General features: G+C 46.0%; 1 protein-coding gene across 3 annotated transcripts in view; it reads left to right on the forward strand.

Moving 5' to 3' along the window:
* The window catches only part of SPAG9 (sperm associated antigen 9), a 72,195-nt gene extending 55,145 nt beyond the window's left edge, over positions 1-17,050 (forward strand). For all 3 annotated transcript variants that reach the window (XM_040330900.1, XM_040330902.1, XM_040330901.1), the window contains 12 exons: positions 492-663; positions 1,382-1,603; positions 1,754-1,943; positions 3,553-3,678; positions 3,764-3,844; positions 4,106-4,173; positions 5,715-5,863; positions 6,138-6,309; positions 6,991-7,104; positions 11,613-11,789; positions 14,153-14,290; positions 16,415-17,050. In XM_040330900.1, coding sequence (XP_040186834.1) covers positions 492-663; positions 1,382-1,603; positions 1,754-1,943; positions 3,553-3,678; positions 3,764-3,844; positions 4,106-4,173; positions 5,715-5,863; positions 6,138-6,309; positions 6,991-7,104; positions 11,613-11,789; positions 14,153-14,290; positions 16,415-16,536 — 1,731 coding nt within the window. In that variant the 3' untranslated portion in view covers positions 16,537-17,050. The remainder of the gene's footprint in view (positions 1-491; positions 664-1,381; positions 1,604-1,753; positions 1,944-3,552; positions 3,679-3,763; positions 3,845-4,105; positions 4,174-5,714; positions 5,864-6,137; positions 6,310-6,990; positions 7,105-11,612; positions 11,790-14,152; positions 14,291-16,414) is intronic.
* The last annotated feature ends 956 nt before the right edge of the window (positions 17,051-18,006 follow it).

Consider the following 18,006-nt stretch of genomic DNA (forward strand, 5'->3'; position numbering starts at 1 on the left):
GGTTTTCCTTGACTTCCTGTTGCCACCGGAACCCGTTGACCTTTTCCGTAAATTCGACCCCTGTTCTTGTGACAACTGTAAAGTTTGGATTTCCTATTATTCTAGAAATGGTGGTCACAAAGACAAATTGAGAGTAAATTACCCCCAGCAGGGGGACAGATTGAAAAAAAAAAAAAAAAACTGATCCAAAACGGAGAAAAATGTCCCGAACTTTTCCTTGACGGATTGCGTACATCTGCTGTCTTTTTTTTTTTTTTTTTTTTTTTTTTTTTTTTTGGTGGTGAGTAAAATTTTTCTGCTCTGTCCTGCTGTTCTTCTCTCAACCGTTTACCTTTTTGTGATTTGAAAGGACACCAGAGTGCAGGCTTCCTTACAGAAGATTGTGATGGGGCTTATCCCTTCTAATTTATTTGTGTACTTGACAATCTGGCTGGTGTTTTCTACAGCTCTAATTTCTATGACCTGATCAGCATGTTATTTTAACCCTTCAGGTCCAGCAGAAAGAGTTAAGGCACCAAGACGAATTGTCCAGTCTGGTGTGGATCTGCACCAGTACACATTCCTCCACCAAGGTCATCATCCTTGACGCCAATGAACCCGGAAAGGTGTTGGATACTTTTATAGTTTGCAACTCGCACGTACTGTGCATCGCCAGTGTGCCAGGTAGGATTGATCTCTAAGTTGATTGTGTCCCTGAATAAAGTGCTTCCCAGTCCTGGGTCAGCCAGCGCCTTCCCGCTTCCCGGTCCTGGGTCAGCCAGCGCCTTCCCGCTTCCCGGTCCTGGGTCAGCCAGTGCCTTCCCGCTTCCCGGCCCTGGGTCAGCCAGCGCCTTCCCTGTCCTGGGTCAGCCAGCGCCTTCCCGCTTCCCAGCCCTGGGTCAGCCAGTGCCTTCCCGCTTCCCGGCCCTGGGTCAGCCAGTGCCTTCCCGCTTCCCGGCCCTGGGTCAGCCAGCGCCTTCCCTGTCCTGGGTCAGCCAGCGCCTTCCCGCTTCCCTGTCCTGGGTCAGCCAGCGCCTTCCCGCTTCCCTGTCCTGGGTCAGCCAGCGCCTTCCCGCTTCCCTGTCCTGGGTCAGCCAGTGCCTTCCCGCTTCCCTGTCCTGGGTCAGCCAGTGCCTTCCCGCTTCCCGGTCCTGGGTCAGCCAGTGCCTTCCCGCTTCCCGGTCCTGGGTCAGCCAGTGCCTTCCCGCTTCCCGGTCCTGGGTCAGCCAGTGCCTTCCCGCTTCCCGGCCCTGGGTCAGCCAGCGCCTTCCCTGTCCTGGGTCAGCCAGCGCCTTCCCGCTTCCCTGTCCTGGGTCACTGTACATATCTGGCCTGTGGGGTAAATTCTTGTTTTTTAATGAGAGTACGTAATATCCTTAAACATATCTTGTTTTTATTCCAGGAGTTATGGAAACAGACTACCCCACAGGAGATGCCACCAAACTAGATGCAGACTCTGGGCAGGCAGACAAATCTTCCTTATCCGAGAGCCTAGTAAGCAGTACCTCTTCCTCGGAGCAGCCAGTGGGGGGCGTCAGAGTTACGGTTACCTCTGTGGAGGAATCGGAGCCCCTCTCGCCACAAACCAGCAGTGTTCTCTCCACCGACGCTGAGTGCAATCCAGGTGAGATGCGGTTAATATTGGTTTAGTCCCTTGATGCAGCCAATCAGATTTGATGGGCAGTTGGAGGATATTTGCACACAATCAGAAAGGTGAAGACTTTGTGCACTCAGTTCAACACCATTACCCAATCTTATTCTATTGTGATGGCAGATCTCGAGTCGACCAATGCTGAGCTGGATGATAATGTGCCCACAGCGGAGGAAGCTACAGAGGCCACAGAGGTGGGAGACGTCAGCACAGATGATGTGGCAGATATTCAGGTCGGGATCTATACAGAACACGTCTTCACGGACCCTCTAGGTGTACAGAACACAACTGACGACTCCGGCTGCCAGCCCAAGTGAGTCACCCGTACTATTTACACATCATCAGATTCACGTTTTATTCCTAAAGCCAACTACGGCACAGTGTCTATCTCACGTGTGAAGGGAAATAAATATTTTTATGTTAAACTAAATTGTTCACAAAATCTTATACATCTCATAATTGGCCATTGTACTTAAACAACCAGTCAGAAGAACTCTGACCGGATATTTAATGATGTCCTTGTTTCAGAGCGCGTGCACAATGCATGTGATTGCAATGCCGTTAGACAAGGGCAGATCACAAGCAAAATGGCACAAAGCCAATCAGAGTGGCTCTGTGCCTTGTGGCCAATTAAAGCGATCACAAATGTGAACACTGGCTGTGTTTACACACAGCCAGCCCTTCTCTTTAAAGTGTAAGTAAACCCCCCTATTTTCAGCCAAGGAGGCTTCCATCTTGGCCTCTGTGTAATCTACAACTGCCATGATGCTGCACATGTGATCAGTTTAGACACCAGCCATTGGATGGTTTGACAGTTTGGTTGAGAGCGCAACTGATGCAAGGGTTTGTATTCATACACAGTACATAGGATGCTTCTAGGAGAAGTGCAGAATCACTTTGTCCTTTGGAACCCCTCATCTGTATCTATAGACCATAAACAGGGTAGAGCAATGGATGAGGCAACTGGATGGATGGATGAAAGGGTAATCGCTGGATGGATGGCCAAGCAGGAGAAGGGACCAAGTCTGGAACTTCTGCAGCTCACGGAGAAGATCTGGACAGGATCACCTCAATATATGAGAAAACGAATAGCAGGGCACTGAGGTCCGTATCCAATAAAAAACTACTTTATATTGAAGTTGGCATGGATAAGGGAACACCTGAAACCAAGCAGCTGTAATCGGTGTGAGGCTGTAGGCATCATTGAGCAAACAGAGACCAAGGACGACAGGGAACCAGTCAGCTCAAGGCATGGATATTGGCGTTGGCGTTCTCTGCTGCACACAAGGATGACGGCTGTCAGATTGCATTTGAAAAAGATGGCAAAGTCCCTTGAAGTGTCATGCACACCCCCTCTCCCAAAATTCACCAGGCAATTTGACAGCTGTCATCCTCGTGTGCAGAGGAGAACGCCGCCGCTAATATCGATACCTTGATCTGGCTGGTTCCCTGTCATCCTCTCTCTGCTCATTGATGCCTAAAGACTCACACTGATCACAGCTGCTTGGTCTCAGGTGTTCCCTACCCATTCTGTTTCATGCTAACTTCAGTGTAAGTGTGCTGCTTATTTCAATAAAGTGATTTTTTTTGTTTGATACTGACCTTGGCTGTTCTTTTTTGGTCTACATTGATGTTTGTAGTCTGCTATTTTCCAAGTGGAATCATCCCATTGGTCGGGTTACTTCTGGATAAAGTAGCAGCACTGAAAGACTCAGGTTGAGGAAACGGCAGAAAGTATTTGAGAATATTTGGCTCTCATATCTGCAGAGGTAGCTCTTGGAGATATGCAGTGTAAGGCCTCCATACCGTGACCCAAAAAGACAGTGTCTGTGGATGTGATGGAGAAGAGCTCCAGCCAGGATATCCTGTGCAATCGCATTCTTTTAGTTCATAGTAACTGTTCGCTTTCTCCTCCGCTGCAGCAATGAGTCGGACCTGTACAGAGACGGAGTGGCGACTCTTCCCAGCGAGCAGGACCTGATGCGAGAGGAAGCCCAAAAGATGAACAGCCTGCTGCCGACAATGTGGCTGGGAGCACAAAATGGACAGTAAGTTGTCTCCACCCACTGCGCTGTCCTCACCGGTGCTGTTATATAAAGCCATTGCTCTGAGTGACGGGTATTTCTGTTCCAGCCTGTATGTACATTCGTCTGTCGCCCAGTGGAAGAAGTGTCTGCTCCAGATAAAACTAAAAGATTCCATTCTCAGTATTGTGTAAGTATGATTTGTACCGGAAAATTACGCTTTATGCGGAGTCCTCCTGAAAACCCGCTCCTATCCTCTTCAGTGTGGGATGAACTCCTATAAGAGCAGCCAGGTCTTCATTGTGATAGATGGCGATTTATTCAAGTATGACATGAATTATCTCACCTAGTTTTTCCTCTTCTTATAATTGTGAATTCTTGGAGTTGTATCATTCTGTTTCTGGTTCCAAATCTTCTCTCGGGTGATTATTTGTTTCTTTCTGTATTTCAGCCATTTGAAGGGGATTGTATTGGTGGCACTGGCTGACGGGACGCTGGCGATCTTCCATCGAGGAGTCGGTAAGTATCATGGGCAGGAGGGAAGTGCAGTGTGTAAAGCTGGATACACAGATTTTTTTATTTATTTTTTGTTCTTTAACCCAGTGGTCATCAACCCTTTCTTCAGGGCCCACTAACAGGCCAGGTTTTATGTATTACCTTGGGGAGATGTCGACTAGAATACTGCAATCGCTGAGCCGAACAAAGAAAAAAGCTGACAGATTGCTGTACTAAAGCAAACCATGTTGGTGTGGCTATCTCCCCTGCCTTGCTATTGTGTTCTGACAGGGGGATTACCCGATTGCGCTTGCAGCCATTGACCGGCAGTGCTGATCGGATGCTGGCTTTTTAAATGTGGCAGTAGCTGGTCATAAGATCATCTTCTACAGAAAAGACAGTTGTGCACACGGTCCGAAAGTTGGTCGGTTCCTGCCGAACCGTCCATTTTCAGACGATTTACTGCCCATGTGTATCCAGCTTTATTAGAAGATCCTTTACCCACAGTAGACTTGTACTTAAAGGAGAAGTACAGCTAAAGCTTGTTTGGCTGTATTTCTCCTGTTGATCACAGGAATGCAGTTTGTTCTGCACTCCTGTGACCCGTTTTCAGCAGACCGTGGGCTAAAGCCACAGAGCCGGTCCAGGCTGGAGCAAGATTGTGACGATATGGTCAGGATCTGCCCACAACCTACCCTCGTCCCGCACCTGGCTCAGCCTTTCAGTGAGGGGGTCAGAGCAGAGAGAGCCGGTGACTGACAGTCAGACATTCACCCGCTCTCTGCTCACGGAGAACTGAGCGATGAGCAGCCTTTGATCACTCTATTCTCAGTCTTGGAGCCGTTGGGGGACAGATGCAGCATCAGGTCAATACTGCATCCAATTGGGAAATTATGATTCTTTGTAAAATAAATGCCAAACTTCTCTTTTCCCTTTTTATAGTCCTTGGCCCAGCATTTTTTTTTTTTTTCACCCTTGCTGAGCATAAATAGTTCTCCATATAATTTTTTTTTGTAAATGGTAAAAATGTTCTTAGCAGAGTTCGAGCCTGTAAAGCAATACATTTTTGGTGTAAACAGGATAATCATAGCCTGGACCTACAGGCTTCAGTGCTAGAGATCCCACCCTGTTAAGACCTATGTGGGGTCTTCACACCTTTTTGTGGCCATGGAAGGTCTTCTACCATTCCTGCTCTGGGTTCTCGAGTCTGAAAACCTGCTGTACCAAATATAAGGGGGTTCCCACCACCCCTGCACTAAGTTTCTGGGTCCATACCCCTTTTGTGTTCATTATGAGGGAACATTAGATATCAGTAAACCTTAGTCCATGGGTGGTGGAACTGGGAGGTTTTGTCACCCAGACTTTATTGCACAGTGATCCGTAGCATCCATTAGATGTCAACTTCTGACCCTTCATCCTAAGATTGATGTCCTTGTTCCTTTTGCTGTGTAAGCAACTATAGTGAGCTGGACGTGTTAAGTGTTAAATTGTTGTACGCATGGTCAGCAGTTATTAGAATTTGTTATATTTACCACCTTAACTTTTAATGCTTTTTTATATAATAGATGGCCAGTGGGATCTATCCAACTATCACCTCCTCGATTTTGGCCGTCCTCACCACTCTATCCGATGTATGACAGTAGTCCATGAAAAGGTCTGGTGTGGATACAGGAACAAAATCTACATTGTGAATCCAAAGACGATGAAAATTGAGGTGAGCAGAGAGGTTTACCTGTTCATGGTCTCTGAACCATTCTTTGGATTATGTGATCCGATTCTCAGACTGTTCTTTCCTCTTCCACGTTCTCTGATCATTTCTGTGAATTGTGTAAGCGGCTTCTTGCACTCTGTTGTTCCCTGTCTATGTTCTCTGATCCATTCCTCAGATTATGTCATCCAGTTCTCAGATTCTGCTGTTTTCTTTACTGCCCGTGTCCTCTGATCTTATGTTATGATTGTAATAAATATACATTTTTCCATGTGTCCAGAAATCTTTTGATGCTCATCCGAGGAAAGAGAGCCAAGTGAGACAGCTGGCTTGGATCGGCGACGGCGTTTGGGTTTCCATCCGGCTCGACTCAACGTTGCGGTTGTACCATGCGCACACCTACCAACATCTGCAGGATGTGGACATTGAGCCCTATGTTAGCAAAATGCTGGGTGAGTTTTTCACTCCTAAAAAAAAAAAAAAAATTTTTTATTTATTTTTAAAGGTATTTGATTTTGGGGGTATTACTTTTCTGGTAATCATGGAAGCATAGCAGAGTGGGTCCCCTTAGAGCCGGTTCACACTGGCGCGACTCGTCAGGCGACTCGGCCGCCTGTCAAGTCGCGTCCCATTCTATTTACCAGAACCGTTCTAATAGGAGCGACGCAAGTCGCTCCGACTTAGAAAAAGATTCTTGTACGACTTAGGGGGTGACTTGCATTGACTTCTATGCAGAAGTCATTTTGCAAGTCGCCTCTGAAGTCGTCTTTAGGACGCCTTGCCGAGTCGCCCCCGAAGTCGTGCCGCCCCAGTGTGAACCGGCTCTAGTACAATGATATCACTCCAGGTTGGCATGATGTTTCATCCTCGGGGTAAATGTGCTCAAGACAAACTTAAATTGAAGTGTTGATTTATGCGGGCCATTATACCACATGGAAGATTGCAACATGACATGGCAGAAAGGAGCACCACTGTGGTAGCTCCAGATTAAAGGAGTGTATTGCAGCAAATGCTGCTTCTATTTTTACTCTTAACTGGTGTATTGATGTATTTTTTTTTTTTTTTTTTTTTGCCTAGAGTTCTGCTTTGGTTAAAATCACTTTGACTAGTTCTGTTTTTTATTTATTTTTTAGGCACTGGAAAGCTGGGATTCTCGTTTGTTAGGATAACGGCCTTGATGGTATCTTGTAACCGGCTGTGGGTAGGGACTGGGAATGGTGTCATTATCTCCATACCCCTGACTGAAAGTAAGTATAGACGGGATAGGTGGTGAATATACAGTTATAGCACATCAGAACACTAAATTACCTGCTCTGAATTTTTTAGACAAGATCTGAGGTGACATTGTTTCCTCAAATAAAACATCAAACGTAATTCAGTTCTGAATTGTTTTTAGTGCCGACATTGCAGAAGGTTATGGAATAATAGGTTTTGATGAACCCTGGACAATGCTGTTTTACAATTTTGTAATCCTGAAATTTGGAAATGTCATCAAAATGGTGTCCGTCCACAGACATGTGTAATGGGTAAAAGATGGCTTTGGCTCCTTTTCCTCCACATGTAGAGAACTCCTCAGATGCGCTACGCCCTTTTCAAGCCTCGGCGATTAAGCCGTGAAAAGGGCAAAACTCTTCTGAGGAGTTCTCTCTACAGATAGAGGAAAATAAGCTGAAGCCATCTTTTACCCATCGCATCAGTGTCATTTTGTTGCAGTCTACTGGAGCCTGACAAGTCGATTCTGTCTGTCTTGCACCAGTCTTGTTGATCACATGTTGATCTGACTGATACAGGTTTGGCGGGGCTTTCAAGCTTTACTATTTTGACTGAATTGAGGAAAATTGCAAATGAAACTTTACTTGATGACTGATAGGTTGGCTGGAGATTATTCATGTAGTTAGTAGTTTTGTGTGATGAGAATATGTCTAGTAAACCAGTAAGATTTGAAGATCTGTGCAGTAGGGGTCGGCAGTATGTCAGACCCCAGAGAAAAGCTGTGTTGACACATTAAAGGGGTTGTAAAGTTATACCAATAACATGTTATACTTGCCTCCACTGTGCAGCTCATTTTGCACAGAGTGGCCCTGAACCTGGTCTTCTGGGGTCCCTCGGCAGCTGTCTCTGCCCCCCCCCGCAAGGACTCAACACCTTAATGCAAACTCGCTTGCATGGTGTTGAGTTCCTGCAGGCGTGCTCCCGTGATACAGCCGGCGGCCATAGCTATTGCCGCTCACTGTATCACCCGGCCCCCGGCTTGCCGCGTCATTGGATGTGATTGACAGCAGCGCAAGCCTATGGCTGCACTGCTTTCAATCCATCCAGTGTGGCCAATCAACGGGCAGGTTGAGAGGCGAAGAGGATGTCAGGGGCCGAGACTTTCAAGGGCTCAGGTAAGTAAAACGGGGGCTCGGGGAGGGGGCGGTATTGTCGGATGTTTTTTCACCTTAATGCATAGGATGCTTTAAGGTGAAAAAACATTTACATTTACAACCCCTTTAAAGCTGAACTTTCATTTAAATATATTCCTCAAAATTCATGAAGGATGATAATCTGCTTTGTGTGCACCAAATGCCTTTGCAGAACCCACTTATTACCTTGTAAAAGTAGCAGTGAGAACTTGGCTATACAGAGAGCAGAGCTATGGTTGGGGCCCAGCAGGTTCACAAACTACAGGATCCCTGCAGGAAAGTACAGGAGGGGGGCAGATACAAGACCAGTCATCCTGAACAAGGGGAGAAAGCAGAAATTTTCGGGTCTATATTTCAGGAAGGTTCTGCACAAAGGCAAAGTTTTTTTACACTTGATTACTGCACAGATCTGGAAAAAAAATGCACATCAAGACTCAAGTAAAAATAGACATGACTCTTGTATTTAAACAATATTTATCTTGGAGTTCAGCTTTAAACTTCTGATAAAACCGTATTGGAATGACTTTTGGTTTCCTGCACTTGGTGGTGGAGCTTTTCTCTCTGAAGCATCTTCCGCACTGTTACTGATTATATATGTTGAGTGTTAGCGACTCGCCAGTTCTGAAAGATACAGAGATAGGGGTGTGCTAGTCCTGACGAGGGCATTGGGTGGAGGGGAAATCTTAGGCCCCAAGTAGCAGAGACAAGTGTTAATTAGAATTTGCCTACCAGGTTCTCAAGAACGTGTTCTTCACTGTCACCCCTGTCCATTACCCTCCCCTTACTCTCTTACTTATAGCCATTATTCTGCACCAGGGCCGGTTACTTGGGTTGAGGGGTAAGTGCCGACACAGTCAACAAGTTCTCTTCCCTCCAGGCTTTATTCTCAGTAGCCACTTTTTGTCCTGGCTGTGTAGATTCACTCCTTTTTGTATGTGTCTTCTCCGGAGCCCTTGTTGGCTGTAGTCTCCTGTAATACTAAACGGCTCAACAGATTAGCCTCCTCTCATGTGTCGCAGCTAATCTTGCAGTCGCTCCCTCTGCGCTGGTCACCATCATGTCATCCACTCTGGAGCTTCTCCTTCCCACGCAATGCTCTCCTCCTTGGACCTGTCTGTCTTTCCATGGCCTTCTCATTCTAATAGATGTGTCTTGTAAATCTAGCAGGTCATAGGGTAAAAACATGCCGGTGAATAAAAAGAGTGCTTGAGGGGAAAGTAAGTGTCCAAAAGTTCGTCTGGGCAAAAACAAGTTTCCATACATCTCTGCAAAAGCCTAAAGTCAGGGAAAGCAATAGAGTATGAAGTTGCCAATGAAATAAATTTACAATGGCTGTCTGTTCCCTTTAAAACATACCTGTATTTCTTGCTGGGATGGGTGAATAGAAACTGAAGGCTAATGTACCTTTTCTGGAGAAAACGCTGCCGGTGGTCCCTTTACTGCTAATGAAAAGTGGAGCTACTTGGTCACATGTTAGACCAGGGATCCTCAAACGACGGCCCTCCAGCTCTTGTAGAACTACACATCCCATGAGGCATTGTAACGCACTGACATTCACAGACATGACTAGGCATGATGGGAATTGTAGTTCCTGAACAACTGGAGGGCCGTAGTTTGAAGACCCATGAGTTAGACGATCTGAGCATACGCCACTGGTTCAATGCATCCCATGTCACTCCTTCGCCTCATTATGAGGGGCGGCGGAAGAACCATTTTTAAATTACTGGGTTTAGTAACACGTTAATGCGTTTTTAAGGTTAAAACATTTTTTTTGGATGCTGCTCCCCCTTACACTTATCTGGGCCCCATCTCGATCCAGCGGGTCTCTCTCTCGCTCCTTATTGGCTCACACCGCAGTGGGAGCTATTGGCTCCTGCTACAGTCAATCGCAGCCAGTGAGCCCATTAAAGAGCGGGGGCCAGGCTGAGTTGCGCTCTCCATGTAAATAAACTCACACAGCATGGCTCGGGAGCGAGCCTCATAGCAAGAGGTGTGGGGGACCCAAAAAAAGAGAATCGGGGCTGCTCTGTGCAAAACCATTGCACAGAGCAGGTTAAGAGAACATGATTTTTTTTTTTTTATTCTTTCTCTTAAAACCACTTTAACGGTGTGCGCACTAATCATTTTTGGTGTGTACTTGGTCACAAGGTTTCTGTATGGGGAGTGATGTCCAATCTAAACTGCAATCTTGCCCTTCATAATCGTTAAAATGCTGACACCTTCATGTATGAGGCCTGCACTGAAGGGAACCTGAGACAGCCTTTAAGCCTTGTACACACGCACGGTTTTCTTGGCAAGAAAGCTGCTGGCAAAGCTTTCTTACCGAGTAAACTGTGTGTACGAGGCTTTGAGGTTTCTTGTCAAGAAATCTGCCCGGAATCTCGACGAGAAAAATAGAGAACCTGCTCTCTATGTTCTCGCTGTGAGATTCTCGGCAGTGTTTTCCTGCCGAGAAACCCAAGCGTGTGTATATTCTTGCCTCTCCATGGAAACCCGCGCATGCTCGAAATAACTTTGACGCATGCACAGTAGCTTCCAAGGCATAGGTAGGGTGAAGCAAGAAGGCAGCGACGGCATCGGATGTGACGAGCGCATGCTCGTCGTAGTTGACGTCACCGCGTTTGTGTCATTTAAAAGAACGGCTGTCTTTTGGAATGGTGTGTGCGTGTACACTCGGCTGGCAAGAGAATCTTGCCGAGAATCTTTTTTCCTGACGAGATTCTGAGCCGTGTGTACAGGGCTTTACTCCAGGAAAGATATTTCATCCCACTCCTTAATACATCCCAGCAAACGAATGAACAGCAGATGATTGGACTGGTTGGTGTGTTCAAGGCTCTTAATGAATGCAAGCAGGACTGGTAAGGCTGCCCACACCATTAAAAAGTAGCTGTCCCAGCTTATTTCAGAATTATGAGCAGCTTCCATTGCATTGTAGTATATGTCTGATCGTGGTAGATTAGACCGTGCCAAGTCAGTTGTTGGGGAGCAATAATAAATTGCCAACATCTATCCTTCCATAGTTGGTCTGGTTGAAAAACACCCAAGTCCATCTAGTTCCACCAATCCTGTAGTGGTCTGGGGCTTATTAGGTTCTAAGCAACATTTATAAAACACAGTAGGGCACCTTGAGCGTATATTAGTGCTAGATGAACAAAAAACACATCGCATTCCTCTCTTCCTGCAGCATCTTCGCATGTTCTTCTAATAGTTCAGGCAGGTGCTTGTAATACTAAACCGATTTTGTATCCCCCTTTTTAGTTGCGCTTCCTAAATGACCATTTTCTTTGTGCCTCGGTACCACTGTGTGTATGGTTACTGCATCTCTGTTCATTTTATCTTCCAATCTCAAGCCAACAAAGCCTTACCAGGCTCCGGGAATCGTCCAGGGAGCGTGATCCGAGTCTACGGCGATGAGAACAGTGATAAGGTGACCCCCGGAACGTTCATACCGTACTGTTCTATGGCACATGCACAGTTATGTTTCCACGGTCACCGCGATGCCGTCAAGTTCTTTGTTGCAGTACCAGGTAATTTGGAGTGTTGGACTCCTGGGGGGGTTGTTGGTGGCCTAAGTTCAATGGACATATTGCATTCTAAAGCGCAAATGTAATTTTGTGGAGATAAAATAACCCCCTCCCCCCCCTAAGATCTAGAGACCTTGACAGTGTTGAATCAAATGGAGATACTTGAGTTATACTGCCACCTACAAATTTGGACATTGGGGGGGAGTAACCAGCTAGGCAGTGGTGTCACTAGGGGGTGACTATTGGGGCTTTAGCCCCAAATCTGGTGCCCAGAGTCTCCCTGCCTAACCAGTGGGCCGTGGATGTGGTGGGCTGTCTGCATGAGAGAGGCGGGAGAGAAGCGAGCAAACAGACGTGCAGAGATGACATCATCTCTCTCTGCCTGCTCCACATCATCGTTTTTCCACCCTCACAGCCGGTCCTCTTCAAAAAAGTTGACCGCTGCTATGGGCTCTAGCCCCAGATCTTTTGCAGACCCCTGCAGCTAGGTATAACCCCTTTTACTCCCAGCATGCCTCTGAATGTAGTAGATAAGACAGTGCCCTTTGTACAAAACCTCAGCTCTCCATCTCTGGATCTAAATCATTTGACATGCCATCCTTCCTGAAGACAAGTTGGTTGTCGGAGAACAATAACAAGGGAATAAGCCATTTACTTGGGTCAGAGACAAGGATTCTGGAAGATCTAATTTTTGAAATCCTAGTGACCACCGCTTTATAAATCCTACTGATCACAAATCGGAATGGAAGAGCCGTGTTAATAAATGAGAAAATAGCTTGTGTATCAGTGAGCATTTAGAAATGTCCTTTTAATACTGTCTCTCTGATTTGTTACATAATTCTTTTAATGTAGACTTGTAAAAGTGTGGGAAATTCACACAGACGTAATGAAAAATTGTCTAAACGGGGTGACTTTTACCAAAAACTGTATCGGAGTGATACGATCTGGAGATTAGACAGCTGAATTCCTATGCAGATCTCCACTTTTACTGTAAAAGGCAAACTTGGCTTTAACCACTTGCTTACTGGGCACATATACCCCCCTCCTGCCCAGGTGAAATTTCAGCTTCCGGCACTGCGTCGCTTTAACTGACAATTGCGCGGTCGTGCAACGTGGCTCCCAAACAAAATTGACGTCCTTTTTTTCCCACAAGTAGAGCTTTCTTTTGATCGCCCTTGCGGTTTTTATTTTTTGCGCTATAAACAAAAAGAGCGACAATTTTAAAAAAAATTCAATATGTTTTACTTGTTGCTATAATAAATATCCCAAATTTTTTAAAAAAATAAATAATTTTTCTCAGTTTAGGCCGATACGTATTCTTCATATTTTTGGTTAAAAAAAAAAAATCGCAATAAGCAACTGGTTTGCGCAAAAGTTATAGCGCCTACAAAAGAATTATTATATATTTATTTATTTTTTTACTAGTTATGGCGGCGATCTGCGTTTTTTTTTTTTTTTTGGGACTGCGACATTATGGCCGACACATCGGACACTTTTAACACAATTCACATTTATACTGCGATCAGTGCTATGAATATGCACTAATTACTGTATAAATGTGACTGGCATTGAAGGGGTTAACACTAGGGGGTGAGGAAGGGGTCAAATGTGTACCCTGCATTGTGTTTCTAACTGTGGGGGGAAGGGGACTGACTGGGGGAGGTGACCGATCTGTGTCCTTGTCTGTGTAACCGACGATCGCGGGTGCTTGGCGGACATAGCGGCCGCCAGACGCGCATCGGCATCTCAGAGCCGTCGGCGGCGCTCGCGTTCCCCCCCCCCCCCCCAGTGGCTGGAGGCCATATATAGACGGCCTCCGGCAATTAAGATCCACGGCCGTCAGTAAGTGGTTAATTACTTAGAGCTGTGGTCTCCAAACTGTGGCCCCGTGGGCCTTTGCTTACCTTTCTCTTGCCCTTGGGGGACTACACCTTCCACTGATATGAGGCACCATTTCTCCCACTGACCCCAATAGTGAGGCATAATTCCCCCTCACTGACACCAGTGGTGGGATACTATTCCTCCCACTGACACCAACAATAAGACACTATTCCTCCTACTGACATGAGTGATGGGGCACTATACCTTCCACTGACATGAGTGTTGGGCAAATATTCCTCCCACTGATGCCAACGAATTTTCCAGTAAATGTAATTGTACATTCAGCTGTCCATCTCTGGATCTAAATCATTTGACATGCCCTCCTTCCTGAAGGTGACCTGTGCTTATGGAATTTCGTTTTGTCATGTGAATCATCTGGGTTCAGGACCAAATATTGTTTTTGGAAGTAAAATAGAATTTAAAGAACTCTTGAAACTATTTAAGTTGATAAAAAATGAATATCTGGTGATGCGTCATTTCCTTAGGTCAGGTGATCTGCCCGTCCAGTGGTGTCACGCCAGATGCAGCCGGAGAGAAAAGTGCCGCCGCACAGCAGGAGCTGAGTAATCAAAAGTCCATGTTGGTGATGAGCGGAGGAGAGGGGTACATCGATTTTAGGATGGGTAAGCGACCAATTCCAGTGTCATCGTAAGATGGTGGATTTATGTTGGAGACTCTTCTATTGGCTTCTTCTAAAGCAGGGATATGCAATTAGCGGACCTCCAGCTGTTGCAAAACTACAAGTCCCAACATTCCTCTGCCACTGGGTGTCATGCTTGTGGCTGTCAGTCTTGCTATGCCTCATGGGACTTGTAGTTCTGCAACAGCTGGAGGTCCGCTAATTGCATATCCCTGTTCTAAAGGTTTCAGGATACTGGGGATGCTGATCCTTCATTGTACCGTGTCAGTTTAGGTGTGATCACTATGTCTGATTGGACCATTATTTCTATTGCTCCCACTTGTACTGGGGTTTTCATTTTGTATAGTTGCTGGAAACTTGAATCGCATGCAGTCTTACGTCGGCTGAAGTCTCCACCAGTGATATCTCTGCTTTTACCCAGCTGCCGTGGCTATTACTAAGCCAAATTTATGGTGTCTCATTGCCTTCATGGAACACAATAGAATAAACATGTTACAGATCGGAGAGGGTGACACCCCCACTTCCAGCATAGACAAAAACTATTGCAGAAAAATCTCATATTGTGGTCGGAGCAAAGACCCAAACTGTGCAGAAATCTCCCCAATGTGGGAGATGCAACCTACTCCAGGAAAACCACTATTGTGGGAGGGGCAGAGACACAAACTACGGAGGGACATCTCATCATTGTGGGAGGGGCAGAGACACATACTACCGAGGGGAAATCTCATCATTGTGGGAGGGGCAGAGACACATACTACCGAGGGGAAATCTCATCATTGTGGGAGGGGCAGAGTCACTACTGGAGGGAAATCGCCTCATTGTGGGAGGGGCAGAGACACTACTGGAGGGAAATTGCATCATTGTGGGAGGGGCAGAGACACAAACTACTGGAGAGAAATAGCCTCATTGTGGGAGGGGCAGAGAACCTACTGGAGGGAAATCGCCATCATTGTGGGAGGGGCAGAGACACTACTGGAGGGAAATCTCATCATTGTGGGAGGGGCAGAGACACTACTGGAGGGAAATCTCATCATTGTGGGAAGGGCAGAGACACTACTGGAGGGAAATATCCTCATTGTAGGAGGGGCAGAGACACATACTACCGAGGGAAAATGTCATCATTGTGGGAGGGGCAGGGACACTACTGGAGGGAAATCTCATCATTGTGGGAGGGGCAGAAACACTACTGGAGGGAAATCTCATCATTATGGGAGGGGCAGAGACACTACTGGAGGGAAATCTCATTATTGTGGGAGGGGCAGAGACACTACTGGAGGGAAATCTCATTGTGGGAGAGGCAGAGACACTACTGGAGGGAAATCTCATCATTGTGGGAGGGGCAGAGACACATACTACCGAGGGAAAATGTCATCATTGTGGGAGAGGCAGACAGGCATACTACAGAGGGGAAATCTCATCATTGTAGGAGGGGCAGAGACACTACTGGAGGGAAATCTCATCATTGTAGGAGGGGCAGAGACACATACTACCGAGGGAAAATGTCATCATTGTGGGAGGGGCAGAGACACTACTGGAGGGAAATCTCATCATTGTGGGAGAGGCAGACACGCATACTACCGAGGGGAAATCTCATCATTGTGGGAGGGGCAGAGACACTACTGGAGGGAAATCTCATCATTGTGGGAGAGGCAGACACCTATACTACCGAGGGGAAATCTCATCATTGTGGGAGGGGCAAAGACCCAAACTACTGCAGGAAAATCATCATTGTGGGAGGGGCAGAGACACTACTGGAGGGAAATCTCATCATTGTGGGAGGGGCAGAGACACAAACTACTGAGAGAAAATCTATCCATTGTGGTGGGGGGGGGGCAGAGATGCAGATTTCAAGGGGGAAATCTCACCATTGTACAAGAGGTGGGGAGACCCTTGGGGCATTTCAAGCTTAGTTGAACCCTGCAACATTATTTCTGTAGCCAAACTGCTTCAGTCTGCCATATCCATAGAACGGTGTTTTGGTTGGTTGAAGCAATTTTCAGGTCAAAGCTTCCTATATTTTCCCTAGGCACGGTCATTAATCTGAAACCTTTTTCGTACAAACATGAAGCAGTAATGTTCAGAATGAATTTCATGTTTTCCTCCTCAGGTGATGACGCAACGGATTCTGAACATCTAGAAGAATCTCTGCCGTTCGATCCTTCCATGGCCAAAGTGGAGAGAAGCCACCTCATCGTCTGGCAGGTTATGTGCAACGGCAGCAGCGAGTGAAGGAAACGGCCTTGGAACTCGGAAGGACTTTTTTTTTGCATGATGTATTTTTCCATCTTTTTTTCTACTCTGAATTATTTTATCAACTATTTTAACATTTCGACTGTGTGTATATACGACCCTCACAAACCTATTGAAATGCATCGTTCTGGCGCAGGAACTTGTGCGTTTTTTTCTGGGCGTGGATTCCGAGTGGATACTTCAGCCATCTTCATTTTTTTATTTTATTTGCACTGCAGTTTCTGATTTTTGGCGTTCAATGCCTGCTCACCGCCCCTTATTAACGATAACAAGCTCCGTCATTGTGTACTCTGTACGGATTTGCCAGCGTTTTGCCATCTCGCAATTAACATATCCGCGGCGGGACATCTGCTCCCGAATTAAACTTTCTGAAAACCGAATTGGTGGCATGAAGTTAGTGGCTTTCATGATCCATATTGGTTGAGTATTTAAGGAAAACTCCTCCTACTGTAACTGTTCTGGCTGTATGAATTCCATTTTTTTTTTCCTTTTATAAGGTAATGATTTTTTTGCTGTGTAGGCGTAAAGGTTGTGATCGCATTTATGTTTATTCCCCCAAAATAAGAATGGCGTATAGAACTAGTGGACCAAACTTGATTTACAGCGGTGAGGTTATACTGCGGAGCAGTTGGCTCTATGAAGAGAGCTCGCTGCCTGTGATCTTGGATACAACTGGTTGTTGGCGTAGGTCTTCAGGCAAGAATGGTTGTTGATTGGTGGAATGTTGGTTCAAATCCTAAAGCCTTGTACACACGATCAGATTTCCATCGGACAAATCTGTGGATTTTTGTCTGAAGGGCGTTGGCCGTGAACTTGTTATGCATACAGACGGCAGAACTTTTTCCGCCAACGTACGCGAAACTGCATGTTTTTCTCTTCCGTTCATAGACGGACACAGCATCCTTTGACAGTAGGGTTATATCCGCTTCCCTACTGTCAAAGGATGCTGTGTCCGTCTATGAACTCAGAGAATGGATTTTACGGTGAATACAAAAATCCTATTTTTTCCAGCTCTCTAGCGCCCCCCTTTGGGCATCTTGTGCTAATGTTGTCTTATGGTTAGCATTGGTGCGGAACATGCGTGTTTTTACTTTGTACACAAGTCCGTTGGATTAAAATCCATACGATCGGATAATCCGACGGAACACATTTGTTGTCAGACAATTTGAGACCAACGTTTGTTGTCGGAAATTCCGAACAACAATGGTCCGATGGAGCGTACAGACGGTCGGATTATCCGACAAAACTCGTCCATCACACAATTGTTGTTGTAATATCCGATCGTGTGTACGGGTCTTTAAATGTCTCTTATGAACGGTTGTACCCAGGCTGCTCCGATGCGCCTGGCTGGAAGGTGAGTGCAAGTGCGAGAATATCCAAGCGTTAACATCCTCCTCGTTTTATAACGGTTTTGGCTTTGCAGCTTTTTTTTTTTTTTTTTTTTTTTTT

The sequence above is a fragment of the Rana temporaria genome, chromosome 12 (assembly GCF_905171775.1).
Source record: "Rana temporaria chromosome 12, aRanTem1.1, whole genome shotgun sequence".
Taxonomy (NCBI): domain Eukaryota; kingdom Metazoa; phylum Chordata; class Amphibia; order Anura; family Ranidae; genus Rana; species Rana temporaria.